This window comes from Chaetura pelagica, unplaced genomic scaffold (assembly GCF_000747805.2).
Source record: "Chaetura pelagica isolate M959 unplaced genomic scaffold, ChaPel_1.0 scaffold300, whole genome shotgun sequence".
NCBI lineage: Eukaryota > Metazoa > Chordata > Aves > Apodiformes > Apodidae > Chaetura > Chaetura pelagica.
In genome coordinates, this window is record NW_009951945.1 from 245,933 (window position 1) to 263,626 (window position 17,694).

The following is a 17,694-nucleotide window of genomic DNA, read 5'->3' on the forward strand; positions in this document are numbered from 1 at the left end:
CTTGTGGCCTCACTGGGACCAGCTACGTTTCCTTGGGAAAGGAAACTCCACTCAGATTTGGCCAAGGTATTACACTGTGGTGGAAAGTCATGAGAAAAAAAAAAACAACTGAAGAGGGGAAGGGGGAAAGGCTAGACAGTGGTCTGGCAGGATGGAAGTCAGCTGGAAAGAAGCTGGAAAAGAAGCAAGGTCTGGCTGGAGTAACTAGTGGAAATTAAGCCCTTCCCCAGCAGCTTTGTGCCCCACGTGGCTGTTTCTCCCACAGTTACTGTTGGGGAATTGTGTGTGGAACATGAAACCTTAGTTCTCCACCTCGCCCAGCTCCATGCCTGTCAGATGGGAGCAAGGTCCCTGTTGAAGGCAGGGGTTGAGCTGGGGTTTGTGGAGGCTGCGTTGCACCAAAATATGCCTGTGAGCAATTACGACTAACCTGCAGGACTGTGGTCTCCAATGGAAACCACAGCAGGGAGGACATGGCCTTGGCTTGGAGACAGCACTGTGAAAGCATGTCCTGGGAGAAAAGCACAGCCTGTGAGGAAAAGCACTGGAGTGGGCTTGAGGAATTGGAGATGGGGATAATGGTGCAATACTCCTCACACTCAGGTTGGGTGGGAGGCCAGTGAGCCTCCAGGAGCCACCAGAGGGGCTGTTGGGGTGTAACTTCATCTCTTTAGATATGGATCCTTGTCACAAAGCAGAGGGTAAGAAGAACGGAACACTTGCTTGTTTCAGCATTTTTATTAAACAGTGCTCCCATAGCGGATCCAGATTGGTGTATGAACCCTGGGATAGTGCTGCCATGATATCTGGCAGGAACCATTTCCTTTACACAAGCAGTGCCAGGAGAAGCCCAGGCTCAGAGCAGTGTCCCTATGCTGCCATCACACTAGCCACACTGGGAGGTGACCTAGAGCAAGCCCCATGTACTACAGGATGCTGTTCAATTAGTCAAATCCTGCTCTCAAGGCTCCTCCTTTCCAGTCACCTCCCTGTCTGTTTAGGCCCTGTGAACTAAAAGGAGTGACCACTGCTGAGTCCATGTGAGTTTGAGGCTGCTGACGGGGATGCCCATCCTGAAGCAAATGAGTTTCTCTGTGTTTTGGGCTGTGTCTTGATGAAGGTGTGATGGCAGAGGGAGGCTGGGCTTTGAGGAAACAGACAGCCTTCCAGGAATGGTTTCTACTCTTTGCAGAGGCAGCCTATTCAGCTGTGGTTAGGCTGCCTTGTGCTCAGGCACATGTGAGCTTCCTGGGTTGGTGTGCCAGGGTTTGGCCTCCTGCTTCACTGTTGCTGGTGCAGGGTGTGCCAGCTTGGAAGCAGGCAGCTGACTCCCTGCCTCCCTGCCTGCTCTCAGGTGGCATGAGGCACTCAGGAACTGGGCCCTTAAAAGATCAAAACCCACACTGACTCTGGCACAGGCTGAGGAGTTGCCCTTAAACAGCACAAAGAGCTGCATCAGTGACCTTCACTGTGCTGCGTTTAGCTTGTGCTCAGTGCTGAGAGTGGTTTGCAAGGGTCAGGTCCTGAGCTGCTATACATGAGTGTAGCATCAGCTAAGGACAGAAAAGCAGGTTTACCACTTGCAAGTACCAGGTCTGCTTGACAGTCACCACTATGTAAGCTAGGGCAGATTTTCCAGTTGGTTAGATGTGTGGTTGTATATCCAAGCACAATAAGCAGTAATGAGGCAAATAAGTGACTGAAATTATCCAGGTTCAGGAAAGCTTATAAAACAAAGCATGTAAACCAAATCTATACAGGTAATAGGTTAAACACTGACAGAACTCAGTGGAGTACATTTCCCATGCTGTTGCTGGTGGGCCCAGCACCACCTAACACCTATAGCAGTCATACACAATTTAAAATAAAGAATGCAAAATAATCTTTCAAAACTAAGCAGAAGAGGCCATACCAACAAGCATGCTTAGCTCACTTTTAGATGGGAGTTTTCCATTAAATCAGTGGATTTTTGCAATGTTTAGCATAAGATGTCAAATAAGCACAAAAGCTGATGGATTACTTGTCTGTCACAGAAGAGTTATACTTAGCCTTTGCCTTTAAAGCAGACAGGAGGAAGTTCAGGACAAGGCTTTATCATGGAAGTTCCAGCTGTACCACTTGCACTGTGACATTAAGAAAAAAAATGTATCCAGACTCCATAGCATCACATTCACTTCAGTTGGAGCAGCCCAGATCCTGAACTGCCTGCTCCCTGGGTGCTCAGAAAGAAAACACTTAAAAGCAACTTGCAGTCTCAGTTTTTCATGTTTTGTTTTTCAAAGGCAATTAAATTCCTGCAACTATTTGTCAGCATGAAAAAAAAAAATAAAGTGACTGGAGTTACATTCAATAGAAAACTTTCTTCCAGGAAAAGGGATACAGAAAATAGCAAAATTCTAGAGCCAATAAAATACTGTACATTTTCTCCCTGCTCCCACCTGCAGCCCTGCATTTGTAAGAGACACCAGTAAAACTTGCATTCTGTCTTTTCAATTCAAACAATGCAATGAGATGACCAGAAGCATTAGAGAACTCAGCATGCCCTCAGGAGGATGGGTTTCTGTTCAGTTAGGTGAACAACGATGAGTCTGGAAGAAGGAGAAAGCAGCCTTGACCTGCTTTTCCAAGTATGGATGGATTCAGCAGGGAAGTGCTAAGCTCAGAATTAGAGTTCAAATGCAGGGAACTTGGCCTTGGTTGGCACCAGCAGGTCTGCAAGAAAGTAAATGGTTCCAGCCATTCCTGAGGATGAGAGAAAACAATGTGGTTCAGAGACATTCCCTTTTAGCAACTATCCAGGGGGTAAATGAGTCATGAAAATAGAAGAAAGGGTATGATTTTCAGAAGGACCTAAATAATTTTCAAGGTCTGAACCCAGCTTTCTCAAGCAACTTAGGTACCTCAGTTGGGAAAGCATTTTGAAGCTAATTAAATGTTGAAAAGCCCCTGGGGAAACATGATGGATCTTCCCCCTTCCACCTTCCTCCCTTTAACTGGCTGCAGGTTTAACAATCTGGAATATCTTTGCATAACTCTGGACCTTGTGACATTGTTTCCTCAGGCCCTCACTCAGGTAACTGCCCTCATTTGCTGGCCTGCAGAAAAACTGGGGAGATTCAGGTCAGCTGAGGAACTGGCTGCTTCAGCAATGCCTGCTGATAGCAGATTTTGGAGGAGCCCTTAGCAGAAGTGCCACAGTAGCCAACAGGCCCACAAAAGCAGCCCTGTTTGTTCCTCACTCACCTTTGGAATGGAACTGGAAAGCTCTGGAAGGATTTCAGTCCTTAAAACTGTACAGAAAAGAGGCTGACTGAGAAGCCAGGATACAAATTCCTGTAAGGTAGACTTTGGCTGGTACCCATTAAAGACCTGCTCGTGAGACCTGTTTGCAGAATCTGTGCAGGAGGCCGAAGAGGACCAGATGCTCCAGCTCAGATATTTGCCTGTGCTACAAGGAGACTGCTTCTGGGAAAGGGTTAAAACTGTGAATACCATTTCCTTCCCATCCTCTCCCCTGAGTTTGGCAAAGACTTCAGTGGAGCATTTATTTATTTCTCCTTGGTGCTGGCTGGCTCAGATACAGGAGCAAAACACAAGCATAGAGATGGAGGTTACCTTCAAAGAGAGAGAAGGGTGTGTCTGGAGTCCGGCACCCGTGTTGACCATAACTTAAACACCACTCTGCAAACTGAGGAAAGAGGAACAAAAGCTTTTCACTTTGTGTTAAAAAATAACCACACTAATCTTCACATTATCCCATGCAGAGCAAGGCTCCTGCTGCATGTTCCTTCTGTGCAGCCTGTCAGACAGTGATGGTGCTGCTGAAGGACTATTTTGATGGAGCTGCCACAGCAGAAATTAAATTTCAAAGGCAAAGGTGGTGATGTAAAAGGCAGAAAGGGATAATCCCCTCTCCCTTCCTTACACAGGCTCTCACCTTGCAAGCCCTGTACAGGTATTTCATATTCTGAGTGAGGTTGTACAGTGCTAGGAAGCCATAAGCATTGCCAGCTGCCCCGTGGCACAGCCCATAGCCTTTCTTCAGCAACCCGTGCTGCCAGATCACTTCTGCACACTGCAGGGCATCATTTAGGTACTGCTGTTCCCCAAAGACCTGCAGAGACAAGAAATATTTTCTCTTGCTGAGGTAATTTCCTCCACACAAGGAGCATCCCTGTGTAAGTGGGAAGGTTTGGGATAATTAGTTTCTCTCCTACTAAAATCTTAACGCTTTGACTTTGCTGTCTACTTTAAAGGAGGATGTTTTTGACAGGATGAATGGGGCTGCATGACCATTACTTCACACACAACTAGCTGTCACCATCAGTCACCTGCAATAGGACACCCCACACAGCTGATGGGTATTTAAAAAAACAATTTTTTTAAAGACTGATTTCAGTTTCAGTCAGTGGTCCCTGGGGGGTGATTTCACTGTAACAAGCCATCCTACTTTCAGGCAGCGGGAGTCTCAACAGAGTCTTCTCTGTGATGAAGATCCACATTTTGGGCTCCCCAAAGGGTCTTTGCAAGATTTCTGGTACCTTGTAGGCCTGGATAAGCATGTAGATAACACCTGGTGCCCCATGGCACCAGTGGACAAGTAGGTCTCTGGTGTCATCGATGCATGGAGGGTAATTGCCAGATGGGAACTTGAGCTGGCAGACGTAGTCCATGCTGGGTTTGACTGTGTTGTGAAGTTTTACTTGACTCACTCCAAGGCCAGGCTAAGAAAGAAAGCAAGTGTTAAATCAAGGAGAATTACTGTTAGGTCTCTCCCTAAGAGGCCCAAGATCTGCCTGAAAGGCAGAAACAAAGCCAACTATGGTCTCATTCCCACATGCTCCTAGTAAACCAAGCAATTTCTTTGGTCCAGGCTTTCACACACCACAAATATACACCTGGCCCCTGGCTGCTCTGCCCTTTGGCAGGGACTTATTTTCAGTCCTACCTTTGCAGCCTAGAAACAAGGCTGCTCCTAGCATGTCACATAGCCCTCTAAGCAAAGAGGCTTGCTGCTTCTTTTCCTGAAGATGAGTAGAAATACTCTCAGGTACCCAGAGCTGGAGTAAAGAGGTAAACTGTGTGAGAACAGTGTTAAGTTTGAATACCAGGATTGATTTCTAGAACCCAGAACATCTCAGCTCTGGGTTGCTGGGCCAGCCCAGCTGGCAGGCTGTGATGCTGCATTTTCACAGATGTTTCTGGATAACTGGTAGGGGGTCACTTCACTGCTGACCTCAGACAGAAGCAAGGGAGTGGCTTCAGTGTCCTCTTCCAGTGACAGTGCTGCACATGAATCTGTGCAGTTCTGACTTCCCATGGCAGGCTGCAATAAGCACTCTCATCAAAGGACCACACTGTTCCCAGGCTGATAACTTGAAAATTAAAAATCAATACTCATGCTGTAAAATCATAAGAGATAAAAGTCCAATGTCCTCCATATTTCCCCTGTTTGATTCCCCTAAGGCTTTCTGTGCATCATGCTTGGCTGACTCAGGCTCCTTGTAATTTATACAGAAGTGATGCACAAAGTCCATGAAATATTAGAGACTTAAATTCTTTAAAACATCAGCCTGGAAAAAAGGTCAGGGACTTGGTGAAAATTTAGGCTCACAGCAAACTTCTGTCTCCCCTGCTCTCAACTAGCCATTCTGTACTCCTGGGGAATAATCACTTGGCATCCTCCTCTTGCCAAATCTCCTGCTTAAAAAACACCAATCACCTCTTCTTCTCTGAGTCACATAAGAAGGTTACACTCACAGGAACCTCCCTTATCCTGCATATGGGCTTGAGCTTTGAGGCTACTGAAGGAAAGCTCAAAGAGTTGAAACCTGGTGGTTTTTTTCCACCTGCTGTGAGAGCTGGGTCTAATAAGAGATACCACCTATTTCTGTGAACATCACTATGTCAAAATAAATTGTGTTGATCAGTAGGTGCCCTGAATGCTTTGAAAACGCAATGTTATTTTTTGCTGTTATTTTTCAAAGAGCTTAATCTCTGTAAATTTATGCACAAAGTGAACCACAGGGGAATTATCACCCTCATTTCAGAGCTGGGAAAGCAAAGACTTCCAAAGCTCCAGTGAGTTGTGCAAAATTGTGGAAGACAGAGCAGCAAAGGAAAGGGGCTCTGCAGCAGCTCCCTCTTGTCTTCCCATGCTTAGTTCAAGCACCACAGCACTCAGCTGCTTTCCAAAGTAAAAAGTCCCACTTCTCCTGGGTTCAGACATAGGTTCTGATTTGGAAATAAAGGTATTTCCCACTTTCCTCCTATGAACAAAATCTCTTTTGCCATACTTCCCTTGCACAGATTCTCATTCTGTAATGATCCGAGATTGCTCCAAGTAACCACCTTAAATGATGCAGTAAGCCCACAGATACCAAGAGCTGGGAATACTTTATAAGCAATTAAAACAGGAAGGGGTAAAGAGAAGCTCAGACCCAGCTGACTTACAGGGCTTTCTTATGTGAAAGGCCACATTTCCCTATGGATCACCATGGATGTGGGAAATTCAATCTCAAAGATTTTGAGAAAACCTTTAGAAGTAGTAACATGTGATCAAACCCAGGATTATGTCCAGGACAAGGTATCCAGCTTGATATCACCAAGAGCCAATTCAAATGCTCCTCTTTGCTCAAAGAAATGAGAATTGGCTGCTAAAGGTCCCTCCCCTCCAGTGCCTCTCACCTGCATGAGAAAATAGTAAATCCCAGCCAAACCATGGGCTGCCCCTACATAGTACTCCTGGTACCACTCGTACATCAGTGGGCTCTTTGCGGTAAAGTTCCTCCTTTTGGCTAAGCTCTCTCCTGAGGCCACAACAGCTTCACAGACCTGTGGAAGGGAACAGATGGAGGTGAGGGAAATGCTGTAATCTTGGACACAGCACAATACGCTGGCATAGAACAAAACGGTTGTTTTTCTGCCCAAACAGAGAGAAGACTGTGGGTGAGGGAGTGACACGTGTGCCAATTCAGTACTGCCTGTGGATTTATATGGATGGTACTGGGGTGTGGGGTGCTTTGTCCTTTTGGAAGATGAGCAGGGATAACATGATGTGGTTTCTCCCTTTTTGCCTGACTTCTTTACATCTAGCATTGATTTCCACCTGCTCCAAGATGAGCTGCAGGGGAAGAGACAGCTTCAGCAAATCATCAGCAGCCACAGTACCTGTTGAATGTGACTTTGAGGGATCTTTTCCTCTCCGAAGTGCTTGTTCACAAATACCAGTGCATAGAGGTAGCCCAGGCGCCCATACAGCAGCTCATCTGGCACTCGCGAGTCAAGCTTCCGTAGATGGAGCAAACTGCAGCAAAAAAGGCAGGTGGGGGAGATAAGAGGACACTCAAAGCCATGTAAGCAAGCAGTGAGACTGGAACCCCAAAACATGGGTTTGTTCCTGCATGCTGCCTGTCCCCCGGGGAGACGTCAGGCCCATCTCTGGGTCTCAGCCTTCCAGCTACACAAGGTGCAGAATCGCAGAATCCCTCTTTTCCCTTTGCTTTTTGTATGGATTATTAGTTTAGTCTGCTCAGCTCTTTCCAATGCAGTTGTATTATGTGCTTGTTTTTTAGAGCACCAGCTCTGGGAAAGGCTACTTGCAGGGAAACCTGGTCTGCAGGGCCGCATATGAAGTTACTGACTGCTCAGAAAGGCTGCCCACCATTATCATGTGCTGCAGCTGGCAAGGCAGATGCTCTGTCAAAAATGACTGTTTTCAGACTTAACTAGCATCTGTTTAATTTGGCTGCTCAAGGAATGCTAAAAAGTCAAACTGTTGCTGATGGTATGTGGAAAAATCTCTCACCTTGTGCTCAGAAGCCTGATAGAAAAGCCCCTTTCTCTCCATGTCTGCAAGCAGCCAGGGCTACACTGTCAGTGGAGAAAGAGGTGCTTTCATGCAGAATGCATTTCTCAAATGTGAGGGGGTAAATTGAGGTCCTGAAAGGAAGAGCCACTCCTGCTCACTATCAGCCTGGTATTTCAACTGTCAAAAATCAGGTTTCTGAACAGAGGGTAAGCAAAGCAGCTGTAGAGCAACATGGGATTTTTGTATGTCACTGGCTCTAAAAGCAAACCTTTAACCTTCTGAATTGGTTGGAGATGGCAAGGAAAAGAAGACTCCTGGAACACGGGTCAGATTTTCACAGGCTCTTGGAAAATGGGCTGCCCTGAAATATTAAGTCTCTCCAGAGCATAAAAGCACATTTGTTAGTCACAAACTCATTTAGGCAAGAGCAAGGAGCTAAGAAAAAGCAAGCTTCTGTCTATTCCACTGCAGGTAAAACCTGGCTGATGGATTGTCTCCTTGGGCTCTGTAAAGATGAGGTGCTTTAAAGAAAGAATAAAATGGAGAGAGATCCTGTTTCTCTGCAGCTGTGATAAAGTGCATTTTCTATGCACTTGAGCTGCATAACTTAGCAACTGTTCTGTAGCTGAACAGCATGCTCAAAACCCACATAAGAGTTTTGAATAAGGGAGTTATATCTCAAAGAAATACTCTCTTTATAAGGGTAGCACGATCAGATTAACTGTTCTGGGAATTGGTGGCAAAGTAAGGACAGTATAACTGTTCCTTCAAGAAAACCCCATTTTTCTTTTTTCCTCTTCTCAGGTGTATGAAGAAACTGATTTCCAGGGCTCTGCCTTTATTATGCCATTAGATGGCAGTGCAGGATTAATGAGTTTCCATTCTGACACAAAACTGCAGGCAGAACAGGAGGGATACAAGGAGGGAGCTACAGCAAGAAAACATATATTGGGGATTTTTCATAACTTGGGACTTATACACTGAGTGTAACTGGCCAGTACTGTTTGGCAGATTAGTACCTTTTTGCTACTGAATCCATTGTTTGGTGAGATTCACCACTTTGACACAATACTAAGCAAAACCTAAACCACAGATTATTTCAAGAACAAAGAAAGGAGTTTCATCCTTCAGACTGACTGTATCCACATATACCAGAAACTATTCTTAGTTAAGGGAGTGGGGAACTTGGTGTCCAAACCACACAGGCACCTCTGATTCCCACCCATGGCTTTTTTTAATTGCTGTTATGCATCAGTTGCTCGTGGCTGTTTGAGGGCATTCAGTGTTGTTCTGAAGTGTCAGGGGTTTTGTCTTGGTTTTGTGCTGACCACATGTAAATGGAAACTCTTTACAGGGCTGATTTTCATCTTCTCAAAACTGATCTGCCTTAAACAAGCACAGCTTGCAACTGCATCTCCTTAACTTCTTTCCTTCCCCTACCACATGCTGATCTAATTGTAGGACTTGTTTGTCCTTTTCTTGTCATAAGTACCCAACAGAAATAAATTTGAAAACAATTGAGGAAAGGCAGGAAATAGAAATAAATGAATCATAACCAGCTGCATTCAGCAGTTGAAAGGGATGCTGTCTAATCTTATGTTTAGGTCAAAGTCAACTAGCAAATAGCAAGTGGAAGCAAGTAATAAAATTAATCTAATAACCCTGCTACACTTCTCCTTTTTTATCAAAACAGCTGTAAAACTAAACTTGAGGGTTCTCAAAAAATACCAAACCTCGTGTTCTGTGGGTTTTTTTTTATTTTTTCCTCTGTGTTTATTTGGATTATTTTTAAGATGGCAGTGCCAGCTGAGCAATATCCTTGCTCTGCAGCCTCTGCTGCCTGCCAGGCAAGCCTATTTGTCCTTAAGTAGCTCTTTCCTGGGGCAGAACAAGTTTGTGCTGCCCTGCTAAGTTACTGGCTTAGCTTTCATGTGACATGGCAACCAAATGTAGTCGGGCTTGGTGGAAAGTGCCTGGTACAAGCTCAGAGCAGGTCTGTGAGCAAGAGGAACATGAAATCAAAGGTGTAACCAAGTGTTTTACCGGGTGATGCAGTCTTCTGACTGCTTCTGGCTCTGTAGTTTGTGGTAGACAACAGCAGCCACTGCCAGGGGCCCAGCATCTCCACAAAGGAAAGTGATAGATCGTCGTGTCAGGCAGCTCAGGCTCTTCTTCACATACTCATGGGCCACCTGAAGATAGGCTGGGTCTCCATACACATCATACAGGTGCAAATACAGCAAAGCAATGCCTGTAGAAGGAACATAAAGGTTGCACCCACCAGAAAAGTGTATGTTTCCCACTATGTGCCCTCGATGTTTAAAAGAACCTAAAAGCCTGGCCCTCAGATTTATCTAGGGCACAACCCTTCTAGACAGGCTTCCTGGGCAAATTCAGGGGCACAACCAAAAGCTGCAGCATCCACAGCTTCTTGTCCTGCTTTCTGACCTCCTTGTACTTGATGTTGCTCATAAGCCAACTGCAGGGCAAGACAAGAGAAGTCTGACCCAGGAGGTCCTGGAGAACAGCAGAGCTTCTGATACACAAGTTACATACTATTTTAGTAGCAAGGAACAAAAGATGAGACCTAGACAAACCCATCTAAATCTGTCAGTTGCACTTGGGACTGCTGCTAAACAGTAGAGGAAAAAAACAAACAAACAGTAATCTTTGGGCAAGATGGTACTGGCACCAGAGCTGTGCTGAGCTGTTACCTATCTCACTTATTTTTTCCCATGCGAGGAGGTAAAGGGCGGGGTCACTTAGCTTGGATTTGATTTTCAAAAAAAGTGGCACATCATCAGCACTGAAAAGCAGCACCCTTAAGACACCCTACTTGGCTCGTTTTGGTGATTTTTTTAACTTATTTTTTTTCCCCTGTCCCTCCCACTGGAAAGCACCAACAAGCTTGTTACAGCTCTCTGGTCATCATCTCCTGCTGCTGAGCAGGTCCCAAGCTCTACACCAAGGACTGGTGTATCCTAGAGAAGAAGGGGGCTGCCCAACTCTTGTCTGCAGCACATTATTCATGAGATCAGCCCTTGCCTAAAACATAAACAGCTTCCTGGGATGCCGGAAAAAGCTGTACAGTCCCTCCTGGAGGTTTTCAATGGACTGGCCAGCTACAGAAACAATACTGCTACTGAGAAGTCACATCAAGTGCTGTCCTTTCCCTCTGTCTGCCCTATCTTCATCCAGCTCTTGAAGCGTTTAGTAGGTAACTGAGAAGTCCTCACTAAGTCTGTGTCTGAAATTCTGCCACGTTTGAACCATCCTTCTGATTGGGAAGGCATCCTCAGACATGCACTGAAGAAAGCCACTGGCCTGTATCACTTTCAGAAAAGCTTTTTTCTCCCCTTACCAGTAACCATTTCTAAGAAGACTCAGGTCCTGCATTTAAGCCTAAATTAGTAGATTCAGTCTCTGCAGATTTTGGTGTGGCAAGGTGAGGGAGGACAAGCACACTGCAAAATTGCTTTTCATGGCACTCAGGACAATTTTAAATTTAGATCATTTTCTCATTTTGCATGGGTAATCTCCAAAGCTTCGTGCTACAGACAATTCAATTTCACATGTATATTATAGCCAAATTTCCATTTCTTGCTGAAGCTAATAACCTTGTTCTCTCTTCAAGCAGTTCAGTGCTAGTATTTCCAGAGAGAGCTCAGGTGTACAGTGCCATCACTTAACTCTATAAGGATGTGAAGATGAAGCCCTTTTTTAAAGGGAAACCCTCCTCTTCCAGCTAGTAAATGTCAAGTGACTTTCCTTCATTTATTTGGCACCTAGCGTAGCTTTAATAGGCTTGATAGCTGCCTGAGCACAACTTGCACTCTTGACTTACCTGCTTTAATATAGTTTTTGCTTTGTAAGTAGCTTCTATTCCCATTGCCATCATACCACCCTAATTACGTACATAACTACCATGCTAAGACCACTGCTAGGATTGAATTCTTAGAAAGTAAATGTCTCAGCATTGTTTTCCTCTGGCTTCTTTACCTCTCTTCTTTTAAAATACTTCTCACCCCCTTTCCTCCTAGTCCCAAGCATCTTTGGAAAGACTCCAAAAAAACACTGACCTATATTAAAGGATGGAAGGGATGAGTTGCTTGCCCAGATCGTTAATTTTGTCTTTTAAAACCCAAAGGCTTTAGAAATTGAATCTAAAGCAAATTTTCTCAAGTTCTTCCTCAAGGAATTAATGCTCTCAAGCTGATCAGAAGGGCTTAGTGCAGTGCTGCCTTCAGCCCACTGCTTGCTGTCTTGTGGCCTGTGAGCTCACAAGTCAGGAAGGCCAGCAGAGGAGGGCAGACCCATGTTTAAAGAGGCATGGAGAGGAATACAAAAGGTAGTTGCCTGGGAATATCCTATATTGACCTGTGTGCCAAGATGTAGGCAGCATATTTCACAGACAGTGCAGACTGGAGGCAAGAGTTCCCACTGGATGAACTTGGCAGAAGCTACTCCATAGCTCTGCCTCACCCCAGCTGGCCAGGCAGGGCTTGCCAACTGCTGGGCTGTTTGTTTGGCATGCTTGAAGTGCTGTACAAACATGGCATCATCAGACAAAAGGGGCTAGGTAAGGTGGGTCTGCTCCATTTCTGTGTGCCCTGGAGGTAGGTCTGTGTTCAGTCCCCCAGCTGGAAATGTGACCTGTTTCTGTGAGACTCCTGATTGTTTCTAGCAGAACTGCCATGCAGTGGCTGCCTGTGGTCTGCCATTGCCAAAGATGTACACAGGCTTTGTTCTCTTCATGAGTTACTAAAGTTTCTCCAGACTTGAAAGCTTTTTGCTCCTTGCAGGATGGCAGTGAACACACCTGCTGCTGACAGCACATCCTTTAGCAGGGCTCTGGTGGCTTAAACTGCCATCTCTAGTGTGTGGGAAGCCAATACACTGGAGTGTTAATGACTGAGATGCTTGGTCACTGCAGGAAATGAGGAGGCAAAAATGAATTCTACATGTCTCTCACAAAGCCTGTTTGTTTAACATCTTCATTAGGGTGGTAAACAACATCTCTTTCCTCTTTCCACCCTGTATGGGCAGCATTGTGGCTGCCGAGGGGTGCTTTGCATTAGAGGTTTCCTTTGAGCAAGGCAGAGAGGAGACGTACAGAGCAGACATGGAATTGTTTGCACCAGTTGGTGCTGCTGGCCATGACTTGAGCAAACACTGCTTTCAACAGAGCAGACATCACTGGAGATACCCAAGAAGTTCTTGCTTGAGAGCTAAAGCAGGCTGAAAAGAGATCTCATCCATATGACCATTCTGTTGATCAAAGACAAGTAAAGCTGTGCCTCAACCTGCCTGCAAGTTTAGACTTGTTCTTTATGTGGGATTGCACTACCACTGCAAACAGTTCTCTGGTGGCAGAACAGCAGTAGTGAGACAAAGCTTCCCCCTCATGCTGAACAGAGTGGATTCAAGTGAGAGTAAGCACTGCTTGCCATCAGCTCCTCTGCAGTCCCCTTGCTGACAGCACCACCAGGGATGGGCGTTCAGCTGGTCTGAACATGCCTCTTGTCCACCAGGAGCTGAGCTGCAATGTGGTCCTTTCACAAAGGATGTGAGGTTGCCACAAGAGCAGCTCCAAACCTGCCATCTACAGTAATAAAGAGGTCAGAGATCTTGCACTGACCCAGGGAGTAAGTCAGCCAGCACCCTCAAAGCAGGGTGTCAAACACAGGGGGAAGAAGTGGAAAACTATCTCTGCATGCCGGTTTCTAGTGAGACACCTGATCTAATTTTAATGTGTCAGGCATGGGGTAAAAGCTACAGAGGGGGTGGCATAGCTTTACTGCACAGCTCCAAGGATGGATAATAAACATCTTTTCTGGTGCAGACACATGGGTTGTTATCTTGTGCTCATAAATACATGCCAAAGCCATGCTGAATGGAACAGTGGGGCATCTTCTTCAGAGTTTCATCCCAAGTTCAGAACTGTCTGAGGCCAGTGCATTATTTACTCTACAGCTTGCCTTCCTACTGTGCTGTGGGACATGGGCCATTTCTCAGCGTGCCTCAGCTTCTCCAGCCTTAAAACCTAGGTGACAAAGCTTCTTTTCTCAAACTTTTTAGCAAAGAAGCTTCCCCTCTGTAAAAAATGAAACAAAACAAAAAAACAGCCCAAACCAAAACCACATGTTACCCCATCACAGAATCCCACAACAGGTTAGGTTAGAAGGGATACATCGAGTTCATCTGATCCAACCCTCTGGAACTAAGGGCAACTTCAGAGATTCACAAAAGCTACCCAGGAATGTGGTTAATGTGGGTGCCACAAGGCACTCTGCTCTCTCCCGTCAAATGCAGTCTCACTGCTTCTTATCCTGTAGGGATTATTTGAGGACATTTTTCTGAACAGAACTCTCTTAAGGAGATGCAAGTTCTCTGCATTTTGAGGTTAAAACTAAGATACTGCACTACAATGAATGAAAGGTGTTTCTCCAGAAGCTTTCCTGAACTGGTATGGTCAGAATTTCTATCAGTTCTTAAATGCCTTCTTTCATCTTGGTGTGTCTTTTGAAGAGACCTTCCAAATGCAACTCAGCTCTGCTCCTCATCTCTACTTGCCAACAGGCCAGCCAAAAGCTGTGGGTGAAGCAGACCAGCTGGACTCACTGCTCTGCACCAGAAGCCCTGGAGCTCTGAAAGTCACTATGACATTTCTGGAGAAGGGAATGCTTGCATGGGCAGCAAATTCCAAAGGCACTGCCATAATGGGGAGGAAGGGAAATCTCTCCCTTATATACTCTTTGAAGTGGCAGACCACCTCATCATCTTGGAAGGACACAACAGTCCATTAGGCACTGGACTCAGGAGCTTTCCAGCTTCTGCAGTCAGCTAAGAGGTGACAGGAGTGAAGTCAGTCTCCTTCCATTCCCTTTCCATCGTCTGTGGTCCCAGTTGAGGTAGTCTTTGAAGTTAAGCCTCTTGTGCTGTGAGAAACACCAACACACAGGCATGTTCCTCATGAAAATCTATCTGAAAATGGATGAGGCAGTTGTACTTTTGCCAGGTGCTGAACTGCTTCCCATTCCGAATTAGCTCACGGCCGTTTACCTTTTCTCACTTGGATACCAGTGAAACAAGCAAGACCACAAAAGCTCTTACAGCAGTCTAGCCAAACTGATTAAAACACAGAAGAGAACACAGCAGCTGAGTCTGGTCTATACCCAGGCACGTACCAGGTGTTGCCTACGGTGCTCTGATCTCTGTGGGGACCCGAGTGAAACTGCAACGAGCCGACTCAAACGTGTTTTGAGGGCATTCAGCCATAGGCTGGATAATCCTGATCCAGAGTGTGTTTTCACTGCCTCTGAGCTTAAAATAAAAGTACTTCCCTCCCTCTGCTCCAACTTCCCTTGCCAACAAGCCGTGGCTTCTCTGGCACAAATGCAGGCTGGGGGGACAGGTTACTGTGAAGTGTGTGGGGAAAGAAATGGGCACCAAAGTGAAATGCCAGCATATGCTGTGTATTACTGGGTGTAATGCAGTACACTTGAGTATGTTACATTTCACACAGTTTGTGCTTAGAGACCCACATTTCAAATCTCTCTGATTAGCAGCCACAAGAGTGCAGGTGGATTTCAGACTGCTGGGCAATGATTTACATGAGAAGATACTCAACAAGCCTTCTCTACATCAGCAATTACAAGAAAAAGCTGCTGTCTTGGCCCAATTAATTTTGTCTCTGGAAACCAGCACTGAATAAATTAATATAGCTAGGATTAGAAAAGAAGGGAGGGTGGCAAAGACACAGTGTAGTATCTGCAAACCTCACTGTGCTGGCTGTGACCTGCAGCACATGTATCCACATGTTTTTGCTAATCCTGTTAGCCAAGATGAGAAGGGCTGTGTGCCCAATGAGGAAAGATTCCTGGGAAGAAAAGTGACAAATCCCTCTTGAGAACCTCCCTTCCAAATAAAAATGAGCTGAAACCCTACCAGAGCTCTCTCAACCACTGTTTCACAATTCCAGTTACTTTCCAACAGGAAGGTCCTCAAAGCCACCCTAAGAAAGGGAACATGGTCCCTGAGGAAAGGTGTTTACCTTCTCCCCACAGACTTTCAGAGTACTCCTAACATCAGATGATTATCTTCCTGCTTTATCTCCATAATTATTCTGGCCAGAAGTAGACACTACCATTGTGTCAAGCAGCACCCTCATGACTGAAGACCATCTTTACTTACAGAGGGCTTTTCATCTGAGGGGACCTCAGAGAAGAGTGACACAGTCTGGAAGCTTGAACCTGTCTCCCAAGGTGAAATCAGCCAGCACTGATAAAAAAAATGCTTCAATTCACAGAAGCAGCAGAGTGCTGCCAGGCACCAGCTGATGAAATCGATGTTCTCTTAGGCTGGAATTTAATACTGCCACCGTAGCACTTCTTACGAACTGCTCTAGAGTGCTCTCAGTCCCTGTCTACCTTGCTAAAATGTTTAAGCAGGCATGCCTAGCATTGCTGTCATCAGCTGAAATGCTGGTTTAGCACCAACACAATGAACATCATTCTCCCAAGGCAACAGTTTGCGCGAAGTTCCACAGCATCCAAGAACGTATCAGCCACACCCAGATTGTCATGTAGAAAGCTGCCATTTAGGATTGCAGTGTATTGCCAAAAAACACCAAAGAAGTGGCAAAAATCTTGCAGTGAGCATGAGATTAATTGTAAGGACCCTGGGGTCCCTCCGTGGAGCGGGCACAGGGCAGAGGGCAGGAAAGCTGACAAAGCACACAGCAGTAGCCAAGGATGAGGTGGCAGAGAAAAGTGTGTCCTCCCTGGCTCCAGTGGGCAGGAAAAGAGCAGGGCACGCTCCCCAGGATGGAAAACCACATTGAAAATGCAGGACAGGAGAAAGACAAGCTCAGGGAAGCTTTGCACACAAGAGTTAGTGTGAGAAAGACTTCCATCCTTCATGATACTCACGTTTGCACTTCTGCTCCTTCCAGCAGGTACTGGAGCAGAACTAGCCCTGGCTAAGTGGAGGGGCACTACCTGGGGAACAGGAATGAAGCAACCTGCTGATCAGACAGTGTTGTAAGATAAAGTTCAGCCCAAACACAAAAGATGGCCATAATCTCAGGCCTTAAGGTCACCACTGCCATACACACTCCTTGCATGTGGACCTACCACATGCATCTGCCTAATTCATGGAGCAGTGGTCACCATCCCCACCATGGCCAGACTTAGAGCAAGTCCCTCTGCAGGCTCCCGGGTTTGCTATCAATCAAGCGGTAGCTTTCTCTGTTGCTAAAGTTTGCCATCATTAACCAAGAGAAGACCCAATCCTGCCCTGCAACATTGGAGTCTTCCCTCTGCAGCTTGAAACCTGCTCCAAAAATGGGGAGCACCGAGAAAAAACAAGACCCTTGTCTTAGACTGGCTCAAATTATGCAGAAGCAGCACGGTGCTTGACCTGGATCTACTGTGATTGCTCACGCACCCCCACAACCCCCCCATGGGCTGCCTTGGCCTGACCTAGCAGTCCCCCCCAGGGAGCTGCTGCTCCGCCCAAGCCGGCGGGCACCCACCCACCTGCCCAGCCCGTGTACGCCGTGCAGTCCTGCGGGTCGGCGGCCTTCAGCCCCCTCTCCATCTGCTGCAGCAGCTCCCGGATCTTGTTATTGAGCCGCTGCGTGAACTCGGGGGTCAGCTGGGGATAAAACAACAAACACACCGCCAAACCCCTCAGTACACGTGAAGAAAACACCAGCAGGCAGATGGGATCTCGGCACACAGGAGGGGCCGCTGTTGGTGTTTTTTAACCTGACAGGCCTTTGCTAGAGAAGCTCCGGGTACCTCAGGCCCAGGTTGGGCTCCTGGCAGGGGCGGGAGCGGCCCTGGGAAGGGGTCCCCGCCTTGGCCACCCCGCCCCGGCCC

The 17,694-nt window shown here is 46.3% G+C and overlaps 1 protein-coding gene across 1 annotated transcript; it reads right to left on the minus strand.

Annotated features, from left to right (window-relative positions):
• Positions 1–2,343: 2,343 nt before the first annotated feature.
• On the minus strand, positions 2,344–17,468 carry LANCL1 (LanC lantibiotic synthetase component C-like 1 (bacterial)). The gene is made up of 8 exons (XM_009996826.1): positions 17,350–17,468; positions 9,854–10,061; positions 7,171–7,306; positions 6,688–6,834; positions 4,542–4,724; positions 3,938–4,114; positions 3,616–3,688; positions 2,344–2,742 (listed from the first exon to the last, which is right to left on the minus strand). The coding sequence occupies exons 1-8, from the start codon at positions 17,408–17,410 to the stop codon at positions 2,666–2,668; spliced, it is 1,062 nt and encodes a 353-aa protein (XP_009995128.1). The 5' UTR covers positions 17,411–17,468; the 3' UTR covers positions 2,344–2,665.
• Positions 17,469–17,694: the final 226 nt, after the last annotated feature.

Coding starts and splice junctions, on each gene's coding strand:
- LANCL1 (XM_009996826.1), bottom strand. CDS start 17,410: ATGGAGAGGGGGCTGAAGGCCGCCGACCCGCAGGACTGCACGGCGTAC. Junction 10,062..17,349: donor GGCGTACACGGGCTGGGCAG/GTGGGTGGGTGC, acceptor TTCCTTCTACAG/GCATTGCTTTGCTGTATTTG. Junction 4,115..4,541: donor TGCTTATCCAGGCCTACAAG/GTACCAGAAATC, acceptor TTGTCTCTGCAG/GTCTTTGGGGAACAGCAGTA.